This window comes from Podarcis tiliguerta, assembly GCF_965153285.1.
Source record: "Podarcis tiliguerta genome assembly, chromosome: 6".
Classification (NCBI taxonomy): Eukaryota; Metazoa; Chordata; class Lepidosauria; order Squamata; family Lacertidae; genus Podarcis; species Podarcis tiliguerta.
Genome location: NC_139539.1, coordinates 59,935,045 through 59,959,557, shown reverse-complemented (window position 1 = coordinate 59,959,557; position 24,513 = coordinate 59,935,045). Strand labels below are relative to the sequence as shown.

The window sequence follows — 24,513 nt, the reverse complement described above, 5'->3', positions numbered from 1 at the left end:
AGAATTATTAATACCATTTTACCTAGAATTGAGTAATAACTGAATAAACATTTCTCTACAATTTGATGGTCAACAATTTTACAGCCTTGTTGCTGTTTGTTTGTTATTATGGTATTTTTTTGTGTTTTTATATTGTAAATCACCCTGTGATCCTTGGATGAATGGTGGTATAAAAATTTAATAATAATAAATGATTGTTTTGACAACTTTGCCAAGTATTATCTTTTTATAGCTTTCTCTGCTGAAAGTAGAAAGAAAAACACCCTACTAATTGTATTCACATTACACAATATCAGCCAAACCTGTTTCTGGATCTTTTCCAAGACCACCAACATGGTTCAAATTACTTTAAAGCATGCTAAAGCAAAGATAGCAATTGAAAAGTATTTAAAACATGTAAACAATAAACATAATGTATAGGGGGGGGGAATTAACAAAAGAGAAACTGGAAGTGTCCTACCTCAATAATTTATATTTTCATCCCCAAGGTAATAAAAGAACTGCTGAGAGCATATTTTGTTGATAGCTAGCAGCCTGAGTTATCCATTATCTGTTGTATATTATAAGTGGTTCCCATTGGAAAATTTCACATTATGAATGACCTGCACTCATATTTATGCAAAAGAAGATAAAGAAATGAGAAAAACACCTGTAGCTGTAGTTCTGCTTTACTACTTTCTGGTAATTAAAGACTATGAACAATCGCAGCAAGGCAGCCACCTCGTAAGCTGTACCTTCTGGTTACAACTCAATTATATGTGTGTTTGATATTTTTGATAATGAACATAGTGTATATTAATCTCCGGTGTGGTCTAGTATGTTGAACATATCCTTGGACCAAAAAGCTCTGGATTCATTTGCCATCCACAGAGTAAAATAAAACAGGCTTCCTATCTCTCCTCTCTGTAACTGGATGTACAATTCAGGTCATAAAACCACAGGTCACAAACACTAGTTCAGGACAAAAACTTACGGATTGAGTGTTAAGAAAGCAACAACAACAACAAAAAAGGTGTACTCTGGCAGGATACTGATGGCACTGGTCTCCAAATAGGTGTGTTAAACAATGGTGGAAACACTGCTAATCTCTGTGGGACATAACACAACACCTACGTGAAGGAAATTAATTAACAGATCAATTCTAGATCTGTTCTTGGAATCTTGCAAAGTGCAACATGTGCTCCGCTAAAATCCAGCGGTCCACTACACATGCCTATATCCAAATCAAGGTAATCTGCCAGCCTCCATGCTATGTCCAAGGAAGATTGCAAAGGATCAAGCCAGGATGTATAATTTAACGGTGCCTGGAACTGTACCACAAGCACCACCTCAGTGATTCCACACATATCTGGCTATTTGTGAATTAATGAGGAAACTTCGTCGTGGGAGAAATCCAAGGGTAAAACTATCACGTCATGTGTTCCTGTTTATAAACTGTCATAGATGCTTTACATCTATTTTTGTACTTAAAAATAAATCCCGTATCACAGCAATCATTTATAGCATGTCAGTTATGAAGAGTACTCATGTGTGCAATTATAACCTTTGCACGCATGTTTGGAAGCAAGTTCCACTTTTGACAAATAATAGTTAAGAGTGGGCTGTTGGACAAAACCCAGTTCCCTAAGCACAGTTGTTGGAGCTGCAACTGATAGACTGTCAGTATTAACATTTCTTTCTGTACCTGTGGGTAATTTTTTAAAAAATTACCTAAGGACTTAAGAGGTTTGCTTTTTTGCCAGGCTGATGATGTTCTGCTAACAACCAAACCTTTTCTTCTTTTTAAAATCTTCCTATTTCTGAAAGGTTTTTTGTTTGTTTGTTAACAATTAATCAAATCAGCCACTTGAAAATGATGACATATCAAAATATTGTAACAATCTCAGAAAGGGTTGAAAAAGAAATGCAGGTTTGTCTCATTGGCTTTTCACTTGCTAAGAGAAACATTCAGTTGTCTTAAAAGCTTTGTGGTGCTGGAAATGTTTTAAGTCAAAATGACATCAATTATTCTGACCCAAAATGGAAATTAAAAAGATCCTTTCTCAAGCCTAAGAAGACACTGGATGATAGCAGCCAGAAAGTACATATAGGTAAGTATAAAGCATCACAGGTAGAGGTGCTTCTGTGCTAAAAAAAATTACAAAGAAAAGCAGAATCATGTTTTTTAATTAACTCTTCTTCACACCTTAAAGTCTGCATCTCCTGTGGTGAAGAAGTGGAAGCTGAGAAACAGAGCTGATGCTATTATCTAAGAAGCAAAACATGCAGGAAACAAAAGAAGTTCTTTTTTCTTTTTTTTTACTTCATTCAGTTGTGTAGCCTCCAACTTAGATCCTAAAACTAATTATTTTGAAAGCAGGTCCAACTTATTTTTAAACGTAACTGATTTTGTTTGAGTATGCATAGGACCACCATATAAAATTCTACAAATGATGTAGCAAGCCTGAGGCTGTGTTTTGAAGTGTTGCTGAGAACATCTTTTTGTCTTGCACATTTTTGTTTGGAAGCTGTTTTCAGAATTTCTTCCAGAGGAGATAGTGCCAATTCGCAGTTTATTCTAGAGTCTGTAGTGTAATTGTTTTTAAGATGTTTTAAATATGTTTTTACTTATTTATAACTTAATGTCTGCAATTGGGCTCTTCTAGGACAAAGGGCAGAATATAAATTTAATAATAAATAAAATAAAATATATACATAATTACGAAGTAAACTATGAATTGTTTCCTCCTTATTTTAGGTTCAGTGTTACAGTTCAATCTTGTTAAAACAAAGTTAAAATCTTGCTACTGATATACTATCAATACTATCAATTTACTCACCCCAAATACATTTAAATGTATTTTCCCAAATGTTCCACACTGGTCTCAACTTCAATCTGTGCCATCAACAGCAAAGCAAAAAGGGAGGGTAGATTAATATTCTTGTTATACTTAATAGCTAGGGCTGGGTGATATATCAATATGATCAGAACAAGATGTAACTTAAAAAGGGGTTTTGGTGACTGCATGCAATTCAAAGTATTAATTGTTGGAACACACCTGGGGGGGCACACACAGACCCTGGAATGAGACAGACCTCTCTGGGTGTCTTCCTGATGAAGCGCAGCCCGGGACGTTCACAAATCAGTCCCGGTGCGCACCAGCAACACATATCAAAAGACATGTGCACACTCACTCAGCAGAGTATAGTAGAAACGATCATGGAGCGTGAGTGTGTGCATTCTAAGTATTTATTAAGCAATATATAGGACAAAGCAATCATGGAATCCTCTCACTTCTTCTTCTTCAAGAGAGAGAGAGAAAGAAAAGTACAAAAATACAGTACAGCGGAAGAGAGATAAGACCGGCTGTGGTGATCACACAGGGCCCCCGGACGTTTGACGGTCTATTGATCCTGTGCCACCACTGTAATTGCTTTCTTCGCTGCCACCAACCCGTTTCTCACGGGTACACACGGAGTCCAGTCAGTTGTTAACATTAACAAATAATCAAGTTTATTTTTATAGGCATGAACAAGCTTATCGTTACAGTTAATTTTTCTTGGCAGTTTCTTAATCTTAGTTCCTTAACTGTCCTATTCGTTCCTAACAACTTCAAACTGATTATCCCAACTATCTATCTATCTATCTATCTATCTATCTGACTCCACCTAACAATTCCTCTCACTCTCTCACCACACAAGTCGACCAACCCACAGACTATTCCTACCTCCTCCTCCAACTCCCAACTCTGAACTGACTTCCACACAACACCCATTCTCACTCTAACTCCTCCTATCAGTTTCCACTGGCCAATTACATCACACTCATTTAACCCTTTCCTTATGACCCACCTAGGAGGCAAATGCCACACCAGCTTCCGTTCTTCCACTTTCCAAGCCTAGAAAGTAAACACAGACATGTGATGTAACAATCACACATCCAGCAATGGAGGAGTGAAATGCTGACATTAATATCAACACTCTTTCAGTGTCTTTCAGTTGTGTCTTAGCTACTGGCAAATCCAAGTTCTCATCTGTACCACAAGGATAGAACATTCTGATGCTCACTTGGTCAGATCATGCAAGTCAAGATTTTGGATCTCCACCCACCCAGGAAGAAATTGAGGGCAAGTGGCAGGCACTGTACCTCACCATATGTGGACTCTTAAGTATGTCTGCTATGTGTTCAAGAATGTACACATCTCTCCAAGGAGCAGAAACTCAGGGTTCCCAACTTTCTGGAGACAAATATACACACAGGCACATTAGAGATGTGGAGGGCTGGAAAGGAAATATAATGCCAGCCTCTATCAGCGGTTCTCAACCTGTGGGTCCGCAGATGTTGTTGGACTACAACTCCCATCATCCCTGAGCTCTGGCCTTGCTAGCTAGGGGTGATGGGAGTTGTAGTTCAACAACATCTGGGGACCCACAGGTTGAGAAAGGCTGCATCTAGATGCATTCAAGAAATATGTAGAGGAGAACCTGAGCTTCAAAAATAGCTCCCAAGTCTTGTACAGAGTCACACCCACAGCAGTGTCACATTAGTGATTCTTAAAGAGGTGAACTTACTTGATAAGCATGTGAGACAATCTGAGTCTTAGACCTACAGTGTGGTGAATTACAGGATGCTGGAATTGAGAACCGATACACAACATGTTTTGAAACTTACTACAGACATTTGGTCTGTGAGCTCTGTCATGCTGTGTCAAAATGAAATCTAGAATCTTGGCCATGTAGTATTAATATCTCATTTAATTGGAAGGAAAAGCCAATAAAGATTAAAAATGATGTCATAACTTGGGAAAAGTATGTGTTTTTTTTTTTTAAAAAGCACACATTGTCCTCACTTTGACTCCCTTACATTGTAGGAGAGCTTTATAAAATTCAGTCCTCAGTACTGATAGGACCCTTAATAAGTAAAGCCTCCAACAAACTACACAGCATGGTAATGATACCATAGACTCTTCTGGGACCTTGCCAAATTGTAAACAGCCTCAACATATGTAGACTTCCAACAGGAAATTAAATAACTGCCGTGCTGGAAATATAAACCAATTTACAGTGGTCAAATGTGAGCTTTCCAAAACACTGACAGCATTTAAGGAACATAAAGCTCTAAGAAAATCAGAAGGAAACTAAATTAATGATCAACCTAAATCGTTCATACACATTTTGCACCACCCTCTAGATTAAGGCAATTAATGCATCATGAATCTTTATGAACAAATGCATAGGGTAGACATATAAAGTCATGATCTTTGCTGACGAATTAACAAGCCAGGCATGGGCAATTCTCTCTGCCAACATTTAGATTAATGTTTCAAATTCACCATGATGCAATATGTGACACTTATAAAGTCCAATTTCATATACCTGCATGAACCATTACAAACAGAACTCCAATGACCATTATAAGTATCATGTGTAGACTTTATTAGTACAATTCTTTTTTCCATCTTTACAAATTTGGGCTTCCATCCTAAGCTCACTTAACTGGAACTCTACTTAATACAGTAGAACCACTTCCAAGTAAGCAGGTGTAGGACCAGTCAGAAAATTCATTTTAATGTCCTCTTTCCACATGCACAATCCCTCCATCAAAATAAAATTATAATTTTAAGAGTAGTTAATCTTACCACCTGCATGCAAGTAAGTGCATTCTCATTTGGGTGCTTGAAAGACAGTTAATTCTTCCAGCACTGATATAATGCATAGCCTCTGCTAGAATCTAAACCTTATAGCAATAAGGAGTGAAAATACAACCTCAAGGTCCTAGCAAAGGCCAGCATGCCACACAATTTTAGTCATGTGTTTAGGATATTTATATGTATACATGAGCACATATATGTATTAGCTCCTTTGGGAAGAAGGGGCTAGTGAGGCTAGTGAGATATAGGCACATGCACAAACACACTGGCTTGGATCCTAACTTTCTATGAAAAGAACAAAATTCTATGAAAAGAACAAAATTCACATTAATGAAACACAGCTTTCCCCTTCCTGTGCCCCCACAAAAATCTGCTCCTAGGAGTTGGAGGATTCTCAAGAAAGGTGTAGGATACGGTGTGAGGAATTTGTAGAAATCACACATGTACTTTATGTAAAAGGAGAAGCAATTTAGGATCCAAGCATTCATCTTTTCTCTCTCAAAACACTCTCCTGCCCCGATCAGTCAGCTGAACTTTTAATAAGTCTGAAGTACAGATCCTCCTCCTCCTCTAGAGAAAAATGTAAAAGACTTCTACTGATTGCTGGTCCATAATTTTTCATGGCCACTAAATCATGTAAAATAAATATTCAAAAGGAATAACTGGAGACAACAAGAAACAGGATTTCCATCTATTTTGTTCATTTTTGCCCAGTTTAAACCTTTTCTCTTTCTTTACAAAGGCAAGACCATGTTGTTCTCTGCTACAACATTTTGCCTATTTGCGAAAGAAACCGTTAACCTGCCCCAAATAGTCATTAAGTTTTTTCTCCATGTGAAATTATTAATAATGCTGCCTTGTGTTTCTTATACAGAAGCAGCTTTCATAGATTCAAGGATGTGAAAGTGTGTTGCACAGGTGGATAAATATTATTAGTGCCCATTTTACAAATGAGGAAGCAAGAAACTTAGCCAAGGTCACATAGCAAGCCAATGACAGGCCTGGAAGGAGAACTCAGTTTGCCGGATTTCCAGTCCTCTACTGTAGATAATGAGGAATTAGATGGATGCATAAATGTTTTATCAGAGGGTTGTGTGTTGGATGCTATGAGTTAATGCACCAAGTGCCCTCACATCTGGAAGCCCACAAGAAGGATATGAGTGCAACAAAAACCTCCCCACTTGTGCTCTCCAGCAACTGGTATGCTGAGACATTCAACTTCCAGTACTGGACACAGTATACTGCCATCATCCCTAGCAGTTACTGACACTCAGCCCCTGCCATTGCTTTGCAGTGCAAGAACTATGTCTAGTTTTCAAAGACGTGCTAAATCTGTGTGGACCATACTACTTCAGGCAGACCCCATTCACACATCACAATAACCCAGAGTTAATGGTTTACCACAATCGAACAACATGCTTTTGTCGTGTCCAGGCACAAGTGGAAACAACAAGTCATGAAACTTAGCTGTATGTTACAACCAAACTGGGATGGCACTAACAAAGCACAACCACCAACAGCTATCCTTGGCTTCTTGCAACCACTGCTATAACACCCCTAATGGGAGGCATCTAGCGTTTCCTTAAAACCTATAAAGAAGCAGAGTCCACCACCTTTCAATGCATCCTGTTCCACTGTGAAACAATTCTTACCATTAGGAAGTTCTTCTGTTTAGTCAAAATCCTCTTTTCTCATAATTAGAACACTTTGGCTTGGGTCCTACCTTCTGAAGCAACAGCAAACAAAGTATCTCCATCACATATTTGGCAGTCCTTTGAATATTTGAAGATGTCTATCATCTTACTTCTTAATCGCCTGTTGGGGGTAACTGTACTCAAGCCCTTCAACCTTTCATCTTGTTCTCTTGGCAACTCATCATCTTTGTTACCCTGTTCTGGACACATTCCAGTTTGTTAATATACTTCTTGAGCAGCTGTGTACTGCACACAGTACACCACGTGAGATGTGATAAAAAACAGAATACAGTGGTACCTCGGGTTAAGAAATTAATTCGTTCTGGAGGTCCGTTCTTAACCTGAAACTGTTCTTAACCTGAGGTACCACTTTAGCTAATGGGGCCTCCCACTGCGTGATTTCTGTTCTCATCCTGAAGCAAATTTCTTAACCCAAGGTACTATTTCTGGGTTAGCGGAGTCTGTAACCTGAAGCGTCTGTAACCTGAAGTGTCTGTAACCCGAGGTACCACTGTATGGTATGATACCACTATGTTTCATGATTTGGATACTATACTTCTGTTGATGCAAGCCATAATCACATTTGCCTTTTTTATTTATTTATCTAGATAAAGGTAAAGGTAAAGGTACCCCTGCCCGTACGGGCCAGTCGTGTCCGACTCTAGGGTTGTGCGCCCATCTCACTTAAGAGGCCGGGGGCCAGCGCTTCCGGAGACACTTCCGGGTCACGTGGCCAACGTGATGAAGCTGCTCTGGCGAGCCAGCACCAGCGCAGCACACGGAAACGCCGTTTACCTTCCCACTATAAAGTGGTACCTATTTATCTACTTGCACTTAGGGGTGCTTTCGAACTGCTAGGTGGGCAGGAGCTGGGAGCTGGGACCGAAAGACGGGAGCTCACCCTGCCGCGGGGATTCGAACCGCCGACCATGCGATCGGCAAGCCCTAGGTGCTGAGGTTTTACCCACAGCGCCACCCGCGTCCCACTTTTTATTTACAGCTTTGTTACAATAAATGAGTACAGCAGCCCAATACCGTATTTTTTGCTCTATAAGACTCACTTTTTCCCTCCTAAAAAGTAATGGGAAGTGTGTGTGTCTTATGGAGCGAATGCAGGCTGCACAACTATCCCAGAAGCCAGAACAGCAAGAGGAATCGCTGCTTTCGCTGCACAGCGATCCCTCTTGTTGTTCTGGCTTCTGAGATTCAGAATTTATTTTTTCTTGTTTCCCTCCTCCAAAAACTAGGTGCGTCTTATGGTCTGGTGTGTCTTATAGAGCGAAAAATACGGTAAGTCCTGTCACATTTGCCTTTTTATCCTCTTTGTCACACAGACTTTGTTTTAACTTGTAGTCTACTAAAAACAAAAGCCCCTGTATCTTTGCACATGTAATGAACTGTACAGACTACCTATAAGAGTGGGCTGCCCACTGCTAAATGCATAGCAGTGTCCTGCATAACTATGTGGAGGTCAACTTGGTGAATAGGCAGGACGATAAGGCACCCACTCTAACCTGGTATGGTTAGACCTCAGTTTTCTTCAGGACTCAAAAAGAAAAACCAGGGAAACATTGTTTGGGAATTCCAAGGGTGTGCGTGCTTAGATTTCAAAGAGCTTGAGCTCCCAAATAAAATGAAACACAAAATATCAGATGCAGTTATTATCAGATGCAGTCATTTTTAGAAATACAATATATCCAAAGTCAGTGTGATACACTGTTAGCACATCAGACTCACAGCCCGGTTTCATATCCCCACTCAGCCATAGAGCTCACTGGGTGACCTTGTTGCCAGTCGTTATCTCTTGGCCCAACTAACCTATCTTTGCACAGTAGCTGTGAAAATAAAATGTTGCCTTGAGATCCTTGGAGGAAAGGTGGGGTAGAGCAGACGTTTGCAGCCAAATCTTATTGTCTACTCAGAAGGAAGTAAAATCCCAATTGTAAACCTGTAAGTGTAGTATGTGTAAAGAGAGATATATTCTGTTTACTAAACCCCTTGTAACTATTCACCTTTCACAGAGGAAACAAAGCTTCCAAAGCAAAAACAAAACAAAGCAAAACCCTGGCCAAGGATCAATGTTCATCTGGTGACCGCATGTTTCGGGCTCAGATGCATTACACAAGAAGATGAAAGCTTAGAAAACGGCTGCTGTTCTTCATCCGCCACAGCATAAAATATACATTATTGGCATGAAAGTTGTCACTTAGGCTCAGCAAAGAAAGTCACAGTGATTTGGATAGCAAGCCAACCCGAAACACACACTATGGAAGGATTTTCCCAGGGGCATATATTTTGAAAAATGGTTGACGGTGTCATAAAAGATGAGCAGTGACACAAAGGGGGAGGGGGGAGATATTTGGTTACAAAACAACCTAGAGATTTAACAGGCCTCAAAGTTAACATATTACTTTATTACACCTCAGCCTTCAGCATTTGCACTGCCGTATCTGCCTATGACAGAAACATAATAAGAGACATTACAATGTGATCCAATGCATGTTTACTTGGAAGTTAGTCCCAATATGTTACAGAAGCTTATTTCCAGGTAAGTGTGTATGTAAATGCTATTTCAGCAGCATTAGGAAGCCCTAGACTACAAAGACGATAATGGATTTACCTAGTTTTCAGTATACTCCTTCCAAAATACTGTAAATTAAATCAGACCAAGACTTCAGACATTCAAGATATCACATGAGATAGGCTCAACCATACAACTTCTGCAGTGGGTCAACAGAGGTGCCACAATGGAGAATTCTATTAGCAAAGCATTGGTAACTTAGTGGTGAAGTCATGTCTGAACCTTGTGATTTGTTCGGTGTTGCTAGTAAAAGGGACACTGTAGGCCAAGGGGCTGACACTGACCTAACGAAGTTGTCAAAATATCTCATCACAGGTGTCCTATTTTTTTTCCTTCCCCTGGGTTTCACATATTTTTAATAACTACAGTATTCCTTCAAAGTCTTGACAAACTGAAAAATCAGCTAAGTACCGCTTAATACAGGATCCTAAACATTGAATTTCACAGGACAGTTTGGTTCTCAGACAGGGACTACCCATAAATTGTGCAATACTGTATGAATAATCATCACTTTGAAACACAATAAAACCATTTTACTTTGAACAAAACCATGAAAACTCAAAAGGATGCAGAAATAACCTCAAGGCTATAGTCAACAAACACATTTTTGCGGACTAAAATGAATCTTTTCACTGAACAAATTGTGAGCAAGCCAGTATAAACAAAAAGGCCACACAGACAAGCAAAGAAAGCAACCATTTCCCATTCAGGAGAGCAAATTCCCTGAATTAAAATAACTTGGGGTTTGGTTTTTCTATCATTCCCCCCCCTCCTTTAAAGAATAAAGCACAATGACATTTAGAATACTATCCACTTGTTCCACCATAAATATGTGACTTATGAAGTAATTTTTTAGAGATATAGGTCATTTAAAAAAATACTTCTTGCAAGTTTGCATTAAATGTATGTTGTTTTAGTAGACATTATTTGGATATACTGTACAGAATGTATCTCCCTTACTGGACCAACCAGTACTTTAAAATGTTGAAAACCCAGATTTAAAACTAGACTGCATGTCTAGACTGATTATGGACACCTGGTTGACTCTGCTGTTCCTAGAACAGAGAAGACAAAATCTCAAAGTGATTTTTTAAGGTAATATTTCCACAGAATGTGAACTCTCCTCTAGCAAGAGCAGAACAATTAAGGGGGGGGGATTAAACAGGTTGACTGACACAGGAGCTGACTTTGGGGTAACTAGACTATATCCAGCCACTGCTTCCACGTTGCTCACTCCAAGTATTATTATTGTCTGAAGTCAGGTGATAACTGTGCATGCAACATGTCTTTTCTGATCATGGAATAAAAGCAAACAAACAGAAAAAGAAGGTGCAGTGGGTGAATTTAAGTTGAGGAGGTAAGAGCCATGAGAGTGCCATTTGGGTGGTGCCACCCCAATTGTTGCATGCTCCAGTGCGGCTTGCCTGGCATTGGCCTTCTAGAATTGCTCCTTGGTATTCTGAAGAGCTGAAGACTGGATCATGGCTGCAGCACAGGCAGAATGGCTTTCATAGTGAATATGACTGAGCCAACATTGGATTTAGGGTGGTGTGGGGGCTTCCCCTGCAAAGAGCTCCAAGCTGAGGGGACACAGAACAGAAGGCAAGAGGGAGCAGAGCATGAAAATAATAGTTATTAGGGGTGCACCAAATTTTGTCCTCACTCAGGGTGACATATTACCAAAGTCCACCCTTGACTTGAGCACAGTCATCAGTGTATATAATCAAGCCTACTGCATGGCAGCAGCAAAGAGAGCTTACTTTCCTGCTACCACTGCACCCTCAAGTTGACATCCAGCTGAACTTTTCAGAATAGTGAAGCAGCTGGTTGGTCCCAGTCTATCTTCTGGGACAACAGAACCTTCTGAGGTCAATTGTGACAAAAGCTGCAAGGAACTTAAGAGGACAGAAGTTGCCCATATTTACTATTAACTTGATGGTGCTGGAGTTGCAATATGCAAAGTGTCCAAGGTCTTAGTACTGTGCATGGGATCAGTTTCAGTTCTTGTGGCTAGATCATGTTGACAAGGCACTTGAAGGAGGTCACCCCACCCCTGCTCATCTTGGCTTCTAAGAAGTAGTTTGAGGGGATTGACTGAGTATGCTCAGGGAATTGTAACTGCACCTTACAGAAGGTGGTAATGATGACCTTGAAAGGAATGTTGGTATGCTAAAGCTCTCCCTGAACTGTCAGGAGCTGAACACCTACCATCCAGTGGTGACTATTCCCTTTTTGGGTCAAGTGGTGGAGAGGACAGTGGCTGTTAAATCATGCCCATCACCTAGTGAGCTTTGTAGGTGAGAAAGATTTTTGGGTTTCCCGCGACTAAACCAACACTCTAAACATTACAAACGTAAGAAATTAGTTCCCAGGTTGAAAATGATACACCACACAACTACTGAAATCTGGCCAGCTCATTAAGAGTTTCCACTGCAGTCCTTTCAAAGTATGAAAAAATGGGGAGGGGGAATTTAAATTTCACTTGACAAAGGGATAATATCAGATCTTTCCATTGCCAACTGAAAGGAAAGAATTCAAGATAAGTTAGCATCACATACTTAAGATCATGAGCAGTTTTTCACTTCAACCATGTCTTTAAAGAGAGAGTTACATTTATATAAAAGCAGAACAAAAATAAGAGCTTTGTAACATATGCATTCTCTTAAAGATCCAAATAGTTCTAACACTTGCTTTGACAGGTAACATGTGTAAGTTTAACCTCTTAAATAATTACATTTAATAGATACACCCGTAATCCCCTTACTTAGAAAGACAGGATTGTTACCCTTAGGTCTTTTTATCATCTTATGGGATTATCTGAAGTAATTCCAAGAGCAGCAGAACTGACAATAAGCCATGGTTTGAAAAATGGGCTCTTCACAGACTTGGCAATAAGCGGGGCGGGGGTGGGTGGGTTTGGATGCCATGTAGGCACACTGCTTGCAATCTCCCTCACTGGAAACTTGCTGTTCTTATTCTGAGCATTTTATTAGATTTGGCTCTAAAAATGGTTGAAATGGTCTTTTGGCACCATGTGAACCAATCTCAATCACTTTACCTTGCAACTGGCTTGGTATAATAGTTGCTTAGAAACAGCTGAACAAATTCATTTGATCAAAGATGTAACAAAGGTCATCTTTTCAGTTCAGCAAAGACAGTTTAAGTATTCACTTTGAAGTTGTCAGTTCTTAACTTATATATATTTTTATGCACAGCCCTACATGAAACCTGAGGTGCAAAAATTGTACTGCCTCATTACTAGCCTATAGTGGCCTAAGCCTAAGGTAAGATAGCACAGGAGGAGGAAGAAAGAGGGTGGAAATATTCCATGGGTACTCCTTAATTATGGAATTGTTTTCTTCTGGATTCTCAAAGTACAATACATTATTATCCACATTAAGCTGTCAAGAAATGGTATGCTACACAAATTATAATCAGAACAAAAATGAACACAAATATCTCACCTAAGTATTAACTATGTGCACAAGAGTAATTCTATTCAAGCAAGTAGACCATTGCATGCGCAGCTGAAATCCGAGAAGCATCACCACTGTCCTCCACAGAATCCTAAGTGACTGAAGGGGAAGGCAGGACACCAAGAGCCAATATTAATAAGGATTAATGCTGCAGTTTCAGGGAGGGAGCCTATCCATTGTTTGGACAGTTGATGAAGAAAACGCATATGTATTTCTCAGTGAAATGCATCTAGAAATATAGATCAAAGTCTTGGAAAACACAAAAGAACTTGCAAAGCTAGCAATGAAAAATAGCTTCCAATGATAGCAGGAGTCAAAGCAGCCATTATAGATAGTGTATGAACCACACTGATCTCATGTAGCAACTCCATAAGGTAGTAATATATCTTAGTGGGCCTGCAGGTTCAAGCTATTGCCAGTTTTGTCTCCTTAGAATTTACTGTAAATTTGTATCTCTTTATCAAAAGGCACAATATTTTAATGCAATATTAAATTCTATACAGACAAGCAACCCCTAACCTTAAATAAAACCCTCCAAGTTGTTGCAGCCAGCAGGAGGAAAGATTGGAATGCAACATACTTAACCTCATGGGGATTTGCTCAGTGAGGGTTTAATTCTTCCAGGGTTTATCCAGATGTCCGCAATATCAGAGATTCCAGTGATTAGCAATTCTATAACATGCTTATATTTGCATAAAAATGCAGTATGCAGACTGGCTTCTATTAGCCAATTATCATCCAATGTATAAGATTTCACAACAAAAGCTTCAGGAATGAAAGTAAGAGGGAACAAAAACAATCTGCTTTAACACCACAAGAATTGCTTCCTGCTGCAACCCCTTAGGCCACAGAACTGAGCTTCATTTCTCAGCTCTTTTCACCAGTCAAAGGAATCCAAGCTTCACTACACAAAAACCATTCTAAAGGACATCGCTGGTAAATTGCTGCTTTCTCCCTATACCCACACAAAGTTTTAATAGCCAAAGGCTGGGGAGAGTGGCTTAGAAAAGAGGCAGTGAATTATGAGGGTTGGTCCCTAAACCTATAGTGGCTGTAATGCAATTCCAGCATAATCCTAAACAAGGAAAACTAAACACCTCTTCTGTAAGGATCATCCTGATGTATCAGAGAAAAAGCACCAATGCAATACTGTATACCTTAGTAGGTCCTTCTCTCAATGGGATGCCAGTTTTATTGCAGAAGGATATGAACATCAGATATGAACACAGAAACACAATTAGCACTTCTAGGCTTACAGTCTAGATTGCAGTCTCCAAGGTCATTCAAAAGCCCTGGGCTATCCAACATTAAGTCTGCTCTGAGGGAATATTGGCAGAGGGAAAGTGCACTGCGATGAATTTGAACTGCAGACATGAGAAATGAAAAAAGGAAAAATCAACGGCCTTGCCGAACAGTCAGGGGTCTGACTTAACTGGCATTACTGACATATGAAGGCGTGAGGCACATGACTGGAATACAAACCCAGAGTTTGGCAACAGCAGAAGAGGAGATGGTGGAGATTGCTTGCAAGCAGCAGATGCCTGATATGGTCAGCCACTTTCATTATTGTGATTGACATGAGAGTAGGGCCCTTCTCCTCCACAGCTGCACCTAAACAGAACTCTTGCCCCATGAGGTTCAGCTAATCCATTTTCTTATGATGTTTCACCATTTAAAAAAAAAACATTTTTGTTAAGACATTTTTGTTAACTTTTCCAATTTTTGTTTTTTATCTGATGCCTTTGCTTTACCTTTACCTACTGCATGTCACTTTGTTTTTACTATATTATTTTTGTTACATTATATTTGCAGAATATTGTTGTATTTCACAGTTTGTTTCCATTATTATTAGTTGTCCTGAATGGAGAATAAGGATATAAATCTCCATAAGAAAGAAAAAATGAATGGATGGATAAATAAATAAAATGTATATTTATCCTCATAAACGCTAAGCACCTGGGAGAAGATACCAAGGGGGGAGGGAAAGGATGGCAGACAAAGTGTTAAATACTCTTTTCACATCATCACTTCTCAGCTTTAAATGCTCTCCAAATTACTTTGATGTCTGATTCCAAGTTTATAAAGGGTTGGGGATTTTTTAAGGATAATATATCACATGATAAGCCCATGACACCTAGATATATATAACATCATGACATTGGAATGTTATAATTCTATGCAAATTACTAATGTAGGGGAGGCTCCATGATGGGAAAGTATATTATCTGGGTGTGTTGGTGGGAAGAGGTCTTTATGAACCACATATTCAGCACTGAATCAAAGGGGGAGGGGGTTTGAAAGGGGGAACGTGCTGGCGAGTGCATTAAAACTACCAGACTGATAAAATTGAAACCATCATTTTACTTACTAACTGCCCTACAATAAACTGAATTCTGTTTAAGTCTCCCAAAATTCAATTAATATTTATTACAGTTTGTAGGAAATGGGGCGTACCATAACATCAATTAAAGTAACATTCAGAGTTAATTCTGATATAATTAATACATGCCCACAGGGCTGGCCATCAATATGGTAGCACATAAAAATAGACATGTTGCATATGCACCACTGCTTATGATCTAAATCATTGTCCAATCCACAATGAGAACCTTATGACTGAAGGACTGAGACTGAACGGAACTACCTGGTGGCCATCTCAGGGTCTAGGCCAGGCATGGCCTAACTTGGCCCTCCAGCTGTTTTGGGACTACAACTCCCATCATCCCTAGCTAACAGGACCAGTGGACAGGGATGGTGGGAACTGTAGTCCCAAAACAGCTGGAGGGCCAAGTTTGGCCATGCCTGGTCTAAGCAAGCTTGCATGCAGCGGGGGCAGTCCACAAGGACTTGGGGTCCCAAGCCATGCAAGACTCTATAAGTCAAAGAGAGACATACCTATGGGTTGGTGAAGGCCTGCCCCCCCCCAAATCACCTATCACACACTCCATACATGGAATGTATGATGTGTGTGGGGGGGAACACTGCCACAGTCACAGCAAGATCAAATGCAGCAGAAACTTCTCATACGTATCACACCGCAGCATGTGCGGTAAAGTGATATGAGAGGGGTGGGAGGCACCAATACACCTCCTTGCCAAGGGTACCCCAGGTTCGCCTCTGAAGTCAAATCAGCACTTTGAATACTGTATTTCAAAAGTTGTGGAGATTCCTAGCTCTGCCTGAAACGTTCCTGATAATCTTAATTGTTCTCTTTCTCGCTACTTTCAAGAACGTCCATACCATAAACACTTTCTATTTCAGCTGCTTTACAATACCAGAATATTTAAAATAGCTGAATAAGCATATCCAAAGTTTTAAAAGTGATAAAAATGCATTGTTTACCAGTTTTCTTAAGCAACGAGAACATACGACTTTGCTAACACTGACAAGAGATATGCTTTTATTCAACCGATTTCACAGTTATTTGTTTTTATTTTGCATTAGGCAGCTTTATAGATATTCCTGGAATGCAAGATAACATCTGTGCAACAAGCACCTGCTTTTAGTTAGGGGTTTTTGAATCATTTTCAACTGTGAGATTTTTAGGGTCTCAAATGGCCACTGCATTTCTCTGCCTGTCTCTAAAGAACAGTATCCAGTGTCACACCTCAGGGAAGGCATTTTTTCTCCAGGTTTATGTACTCACAAGTGATCTTCAGATGTCTAACTCTTGGTTGGGAAAGTTTAATTTAAGTTACCCAGACTTTTTTGTGAGTATATAAATCAGCACATACCTCCCAGAAGACATTTGTTAAAGTAACATGTGAAGATAATACTTCCTTAGGAACGGTTACTATTCCACCCCGATAGGTAGGGTAAAAATGGAACAAACAAGTTAGCTCAGTTGGTATAGCATGAGGCTTTTAATCTCAGGGTCAAGCCCCACATTGGGCAAGTTTCCTGCATTGCTAGGGGTTGGACAACATGGCCCTCATGGTCCCTTCCAACTCTATGATTTGATGATGGTAAACATAAAAGCAAGGTCGGGGTCAGCAGCCTTTTGCAGCCGTGGGCCGGTCCCCCATCCCTCAGACCTTGTGGGGGGCTGGACTATATTTTGGAAGAAAAAAAAATGTACGAATTCCTGTGCCCCACAAATAACCCAGAGATGCATTTTAAATAACAGCACAAATTCTACTCATGTAAAAACACCAGGCAGGTCCCACAAATAACCCAGAGATGCATTTTAAATAAAAGGACACATTCCACTCATGTAAAAAACACGCTGATTCCTGGACCGTCCGTGGGCCGGATTTAGAAGGCGATTGGGCTGGATCTGGGCCCCGGGCCTTAAGTTGCCTTCCCCTGAGCTAGGTCATGCAGGATCAGGATTTGAACAAAAATATGCTAGGTGAAAAATCCAAATGCAACTTTTCACAGTCTCCTAGAGCTGCTTTGCTCTTAAGAACTTTACAGCTATGATTGTGTCTGTCTTCCACTTTGCCACCATTAACAGTGCCCAAAATTTGTTGTGTAAAGTGACTTCACCACCACGCTTTATGTTCAGATAACCTCTGAGTCTGTTCCCATCTTTCCCTCTGGTTGGCAACTATTAATGTAGATTCAGATGAGGACTGTACTACCTAAGAGACTGTCAAGACTAGGGTGGAATCTGCACAAGTATAAAAAACGTTCTGAAAATGCTTTTTTTAAAAGGGTTTTTCAAAATACATTGAATTATCCATAAGGCTCACCATCGCCATCTAGTGTCACATTGTATATTGCACATAAAACACACTTAAAATGTTTTATTTGCAGCTCTCTATTTTAACCGAGCAACAATTAAAAAACCTTCCTCCACGTAATAAAGTGAGGTCAAGCTGGTCAACTGGCATCTCAACACACCCACCTTTTCCAATTGAAGCCTACCACTAATATAAATGTTAAGTGTTAGCACCAGGAATCAAGCTGGTAAAAGCAAGAGAAATTGTAGAAAACCCTCTGCTGCACCAATCCTCAGGCCATCAAAGCTCAAAGAGGTGGGACTTTGGCGAGGTAGGTATTTTTACTTCCACATTAAATCCCCATCTTCACCCTGAAACTCCTTCTGAACAACCAATGGATCTCACAATCTCCCTTGCAAAGCTGAGGCAGAGAGACTTGCCCCAGCCAACACAAGCTGTTAAGATATTTGGGTTGCCTCCTTAAAGCATTTGACATGTGTCTACTTGTTTTCTTTTGTTTCGATCTACTTTCCAATAAATACATGTCCCCCCTATGAAGTTTCCCCTTTTGAGGTTTCCTGTCAATGTCACCAGCAATTAAGGGAACTCAAGGTTTGCAAGATGAAATATATTTCTTTTTTAAAAATGTAAACAATCTAAGCACAATCTTAAACTAGCATTCACTGTTGGTGCTTTAAGTTGTCTTCTATTTTCACCTTTAACAAGACACAAATGTGATCTGAATTAGTAGAACTATTAAAATACCATATCAGTTTATTGGCTTTACCCTTCACCTTGGGTCAAAGGGTGAGGAGCTCAGGGGTCAGGGACAGAGCGTTTGACAGATGGATTTGTAGGTCAACAGAAAGCATGTAAATCCACCTGTTTGGGATTTTGAAACACTGACAGGTATGCATCTATGGAACAGATGAAACTCTAAAGTTACGGAGGGGAAATGGGTCTGGGTCAACTCATGGAACCAATAAATGTTCATCACAAATGGAGTATATTATGGCTACTTCCTTTCTGCATAGATAATAGCAAGCAGTCATATATGTACCACCATGTATAAAAATTATATATACTTAGCTAAGCTGGAAAACTGCAGCTAACCCATCACTCCTGTGTTCCTATCTCAGTTTACTAAACCATTACAGTGGTGCGTCGGGTTAAGAACTTAACTTGTTCTGGAGGTCCATTCTTAACCTGAAACTGTTCTTAACCTGAAACACCACTTTAGCTAATGGGGCCTCCTGCTGCTGCTGCGCCGCAGTTGCCCAATTTCTGTTCTTATCCTGAAGCAAAGTTCTTAACCCGAGGTACTATTTCTGGGTTAGCAGAGACTGTAACCTGAAGTGTATGTAACCCGAGGTACCACTGTACACATAAATGAGCTTTTTGCCTGTACATGAAACCCCTTTGCTTATCTCTTCACAGCACAAGCAAACCAGAAGTCTTCAGTTAACCATAGTTTCCTGGTTTCACCCTGGTTACCTGCTTCAGAGCAAACCAGGGTATTAAATAAAATTCAAACCATGGTTTACTATCCTGGTTTCTTCCAAAACTGGTAACAAGAGCTTCACACTTTAATTAGAGGCCTCCTAGTTTAGTTATGGTTTGCCTGTGTGTGCACGGAAAAGGCTTGTTCATAACTTGGCAGATGTGGAAGATGCATTAACAACATGGAGAGAAGATTCACAAGCTTAGTGATATGGGAGTAACTTTAGAAGCAACAACTTCAAACTTCTAAGATATCACAGATGTCTTCTAAAAGTCAGATAGTTGTTTATTTCCTTGACATTTACTAATTGAGAAGTAAAATATTTTGTAATATCTTGTGCGGTATTTTCAGTGCTGTGGGTCTAGAATTATTTAAAAGATTTAATTTAAAGAACTACAATTAAATGTTTTTTAAAACATCATATATATATAATTAAAATCAAACTGGATAAACTTTATGTTACTACTGGTTGCAATTTCTTCCTGGCTAGAAATTTCACATGTGTAACATAAGAGCAAAGCTGCATCAGAGAAAAATAATTATTGACATTATTATCTCTGAGTCCTGCTCTGGTTCCAAAAGAATAACAATGCACCGTCTAACTTGGAATGATGTTTTACAGAAGAAATATGAAGGAATGCTTGGAATCACAGGGAAACTCTCCAAATTTGTCTCTTAAGAGACAGCTTGGTTATAGTATTTTACAAGAAGAGTGATAGTGATGTGAAATGTAAAAACTCAGCAGAACATTATCTAAATACTGGATTAAATGTTTAAGCCTTCAGAAAGATAAATTATAGACTTAAAATTCCACAGAAGATATTCCTAAGAAAAAGATAAACACCCACTTATTAGCTTTTACATTTTTCTCTGCATAGTATTTTCCAAAATAAAGTGATATTTTACTCACCCTTCCACATTAAAAGATGCATAGATCAGTATTGCACATGGCCTCCCAAATAGGAAATTCTTTCTTACTCCCTAAAGTAAAAATCTGTAGCAACTAAAGTTAGTTGCCAGCACACACTTCAGCTGAATCAGGGAACATGTTGCAAGCAACTAGTCCCTTAAGAATATTTCTAGCTATGTCTACTTTGCTTATATATGGCTATTCCTTGACCATTTCCAGGCCGTGATAACCTCACATCTAGATTACTGTAACACACTCTACTTGGGGCTGTGCTTGAGGGCAGTTCAGAGTCTGCAGATTGCTCAGTTCCTGAGTCCTATTACACCTAGTATCTGTGATCTGCACTGGCTGCATTTTTGCTTCTGATTCTAGTATGGATGTTTATATTTATAGCTTGGGACCCAAATACTTTCCTGAGTGCCTTAACCAATGTGTCACAGCCCAGCCACTGATCCTTGGAGGTAGGCCATCTCTTGAGACTATCTCTAGACAATGATGGTCTAAGTTAGAGCCTTCTCAGTGGTGGTGTCCTCTTTATGGAAAACCCTACCTCTGTAGATATGTCAGCTAGAGGTCAACCTTTTGCAGAGGGGAGCCTACTGTACTCAACTCCCTGCAAGTTTCAGAATCCTGATTTCCATGTTTTGTGGAAAGAGCAAAGCCTGAAAAAAGTTCCAGCGATCATTGTTTTTGTTTGACACCACAAATTTAACACCACATACAGTGGTACCTCGGGTTACATACGCTTCAGGTTACATACGCTTCAGGTTACAGACTCCGCTAACCCAGAAATAGTGCTTCAGGTTAAGAACTTTGCTTCAGGATGAGAACATAAATCATGCTCCGGCGGTGCGGCGGCAGCAGGAGGCCCCATTAGCTAAAGTGGTGCTTCAGGTTAAGAACAGTTTCAGGTTAAGAACGGACTTCCGGAACGAATTAAGTATGTAACCAGAGGTACCACTGTATAAGGTTTTCACATGACCTAAGATAACCTCATGTGCAATGTTTTCTAGTTCACACATTCAGCTGGCAATCATAAAGCATATAGCAATTAATTAATGCATGTGTGAAACGCATATTACAACTATAGGGTCTAAGAATGTCTCATACAAAGCATATACATTAAATCACCCTCTTGTGCTCATCATTAACCCAGAAAAGATAACAATCCCAAGGTTGTCAATCACATTCAGTGACATATAGTAGAAAGCCTTACTTCACCCATCAAGCATTCACAGAAAGGATTGACTGTGATTAGAAGAGTAGTTGGATATGGCTGAGGTAGTACTAACTGATTTCTGTTATTTATGCAGTGTTATCAAGTACATTGTCTTCTAACAGAGACAGAGGGAGAGAAGAAAATAGGTCCCTGCCTGCAATTATCAAACAGAAGAGACAAAGGATAGTGACCAAGGGCACATGCTTATATTTATGGGTGGCTTATTTCTAATATTTCCGTATTTAGGGACATGGCCTAAGGTCAGAATTGCTCTCAGCAGTGTCTCCTATCCACAGCACTGGAGAGATCTATACCAAGTTAGCTTCAACATCATCATATTCTCTTGAGCAGTCACAGATTAAAATAATCCACATTAAGGCTGCCATGCTCACTGGCTCCAAGTAGACATGCATAGGATTGCACTATAAGTGATCTTACGTCTGCACCTTTTTACGCAGTATTCAACCAAATGTTTTTTCTTTTAAAAAAAGGGTAGAATTACAGACTCTGATGCAGCTATTTCAATGACAAATTATTGCCTTTCCAGTTGCATTTAAAGACTTTTCAGAAACAATCCTTAAGAACCATGGCACTCCTCATTTCCTCATGGTCCAATTCCCCAGCTCAGCCAATGAGGTTTACTCCCAGGTAAATGGGGTCAGGACTGCAGCTTCAGTCACCTCTCTCAGCTTTTCACCTCCCCTCCTCCAGGAACAGTTCCAATGAATCCACAGGAGCAAACCATCATCCTTTTCAATTATGTACCAGCCCCAAAAAGAAATAAAAGGAAGCCCTGAAATGCTTCCCACGGAGCCATTAGTAAGGCCTAGACTTGCCTTATTAATTTAGCTTTAAATGTTGCCATTGTGCTTTCTCGTCTTTTCAGTGCCAATTCAGATAATGCTTAGGAATCCACAGATCAGCCTGACTAACCAAACAGTTACCATTAGGCTCTGCAGATGCTGTGCTGGCTTTTACAGATGCATGCACAGATCTCACTGAGCTCTGCTACAAAAAGTGCGAAAACGGGTGAGCAATAAAGTAAACAACTGCCAAGTTCCAGGCTTTTGTTTATTCAGATTCACGCATCGACCTTCAGTTTCATTCAACAAAATGCAAACTATTGCAAAAGAGAGAGAGAGAGGATGGGGTTGAGGGGAGACACTCTGGTGGTTCCTGGCAAACCTCTTCGAGAGGGCGAGAGAGCCAAACAAACGGAATAGGACGAGGCGGGAAAAGTCGAAGGAACCCTGAACAGCAGCGACTCCGAAGTGGAGAGACCCCTCCAGGCAGACACGGCGCTCCAGCCTCAGATTTTGTTTTCAGCGCCTGCTGTTGGAAAATGTGAGTTGCTTCTGAGCATGTACAGAGTATCTCCACACACACACACACCCGGTCACTGAGTAAACACAACCATCCCAAACATATCTGGTATTGGGCAGAGGAGACTCTCAGCGAACTGGGGGCCCCGGGACCTCTTGTTTTGCAAGTTAAGCATGGGGCAACGCCCACCCAATTCGGCTCCCGAGGAAAACAACTGCAGGCACTCGGAGTTAGCAGGCACAACGTCAGCAACCGCGGAGGCACTTTGAACGAAGGAGCATCGCAGGAAAGGGGAGTATGTGCGTATAAAACAACTTATAGGTTCATTTTTGCAGTAACACATACCAGGACTCAAACCCTAGTTTTCGCTTCTCCCCACACTGGGAGAAACTGCTTTCTGCACATGTCCAGAGGCAACACTCCTGGCCCGGACAGGCTCTTATGCTCTAACACTCCGGGAGAGGCTGAATCCGTGCTCCCATAAACCCCAAGTTCTCAGAATCCGACCATCCATCACCCTCACTCACAAAGCAGACTTATTTGGAAGTGCGCCCCACGAAAACCCCTTCCCCGCGCGTGGGTTCGCACCCTAATGCCGCTGTGAATTTCGTGTGCCAGGGGGATCCCCTGTTCATCTGCACTGGATCCCGGCGGGATTGGCGGATCCAGCGCCTTACAGACTCCGGAATTTCTCCTGCAACCCGCAGCTTGGACAAGCCGCCCCCTAACTCCAAGCAACAACTTGGAGGGACGGAGAGAAAGGAGCCAGGAGGTCAGGCATTTGCAGCGCCGCCGAGGCAAAGGCAGAGGAGGAGAAGCAAGAAAGGAGGAGAAGGAGGGAGGGAGGGAGGAAATCCCCAAGCGGCGCATCCTCCAGCCCCGCCGAGAAAGAGGCGACGGCTGGGCGACCGGGGGCCTGGGTTCCTCTTACCTTGGGCTGCGGGCTCCGCCAGGCTCCGCGTGTGCAGCAGCCACAAGAGCAGCTGGAGCAGGAAGGGGCTCCTCTCCCAGCCGCGCGGCCGGAGGTGCCGCTGCATCCCTGAGCCGGCTCTCCTCGCCTGCCCTCGCGCCCTCCACCATCCACGGGATCCTGAGCCGAGGCGCTGCTGCTGCTGCTGGAACGGCGCTTGGGCTGCCCCGTCCCCGCTTCCCTTTCCTTCCCCTTCGCGGGGTTCTGCGCTGTGGAGCCGGCTGCCTCGAGGTGGCTGCCGCTCCCAGCGCGCTCTCTCGCTGCTCTCAGCCTCCTCCGCTTGTCACTTCCCCAAAGCGGCGCTCCAGGCCGACCCATCCCAGGCCGAGGCAGCCCCGTTGGCTGGAGGCGGCCGGAGAGGCAGCCCTTGTGCTCGGCTCACCAGCGGCCCCTGCTGGGTTAGCGCGGGAAAGCGGCGCGGGAAGTCCCTCGTCTGTGTGAGAAGGCACAACCAGGCTCTGAAATGCTTGGGGGGTTAAAATTGTAAAGCACGCGCACGTTCAAAATTAGTTTTAAGGCCGCACAGAAGGAAATAAAAATAATAA

The 24,513-nt window shown here is 41.1% G+C and overlaps 1 protein-coding gene across 2 annotated transcripts in view; it reads right to left on the bottom strand.

Moving 5' to 3' along the window:
• The window catches only part of ROR1 (receptor tyrosine kinase like orphan receptor 1), a 149,440-nt gene that overhangs the window by 124,298 nt on the left and 629 nt on the right, over positions 1–24,513 (bottom strand). The window contains exon 1 of one of the 2 annotated variants that reach the window (XM_083448019.1): positions 23,930–24,360. The exons of the other annotated variant lie outside the window; for it this stretch is intronic. Within the exon in view, the coding sequence (XP_083304145.1) occupies positions 23,930–24,035 (106 nt within the window). The 5' untranslated portion in view covers positions 24,036–24,360. Of the gene's footprint in view, positions 1–23,929; positions 24,361–24,513 lie in introns of those variants that run through there. 2 annotated transcript variants of the gene reach the window in all.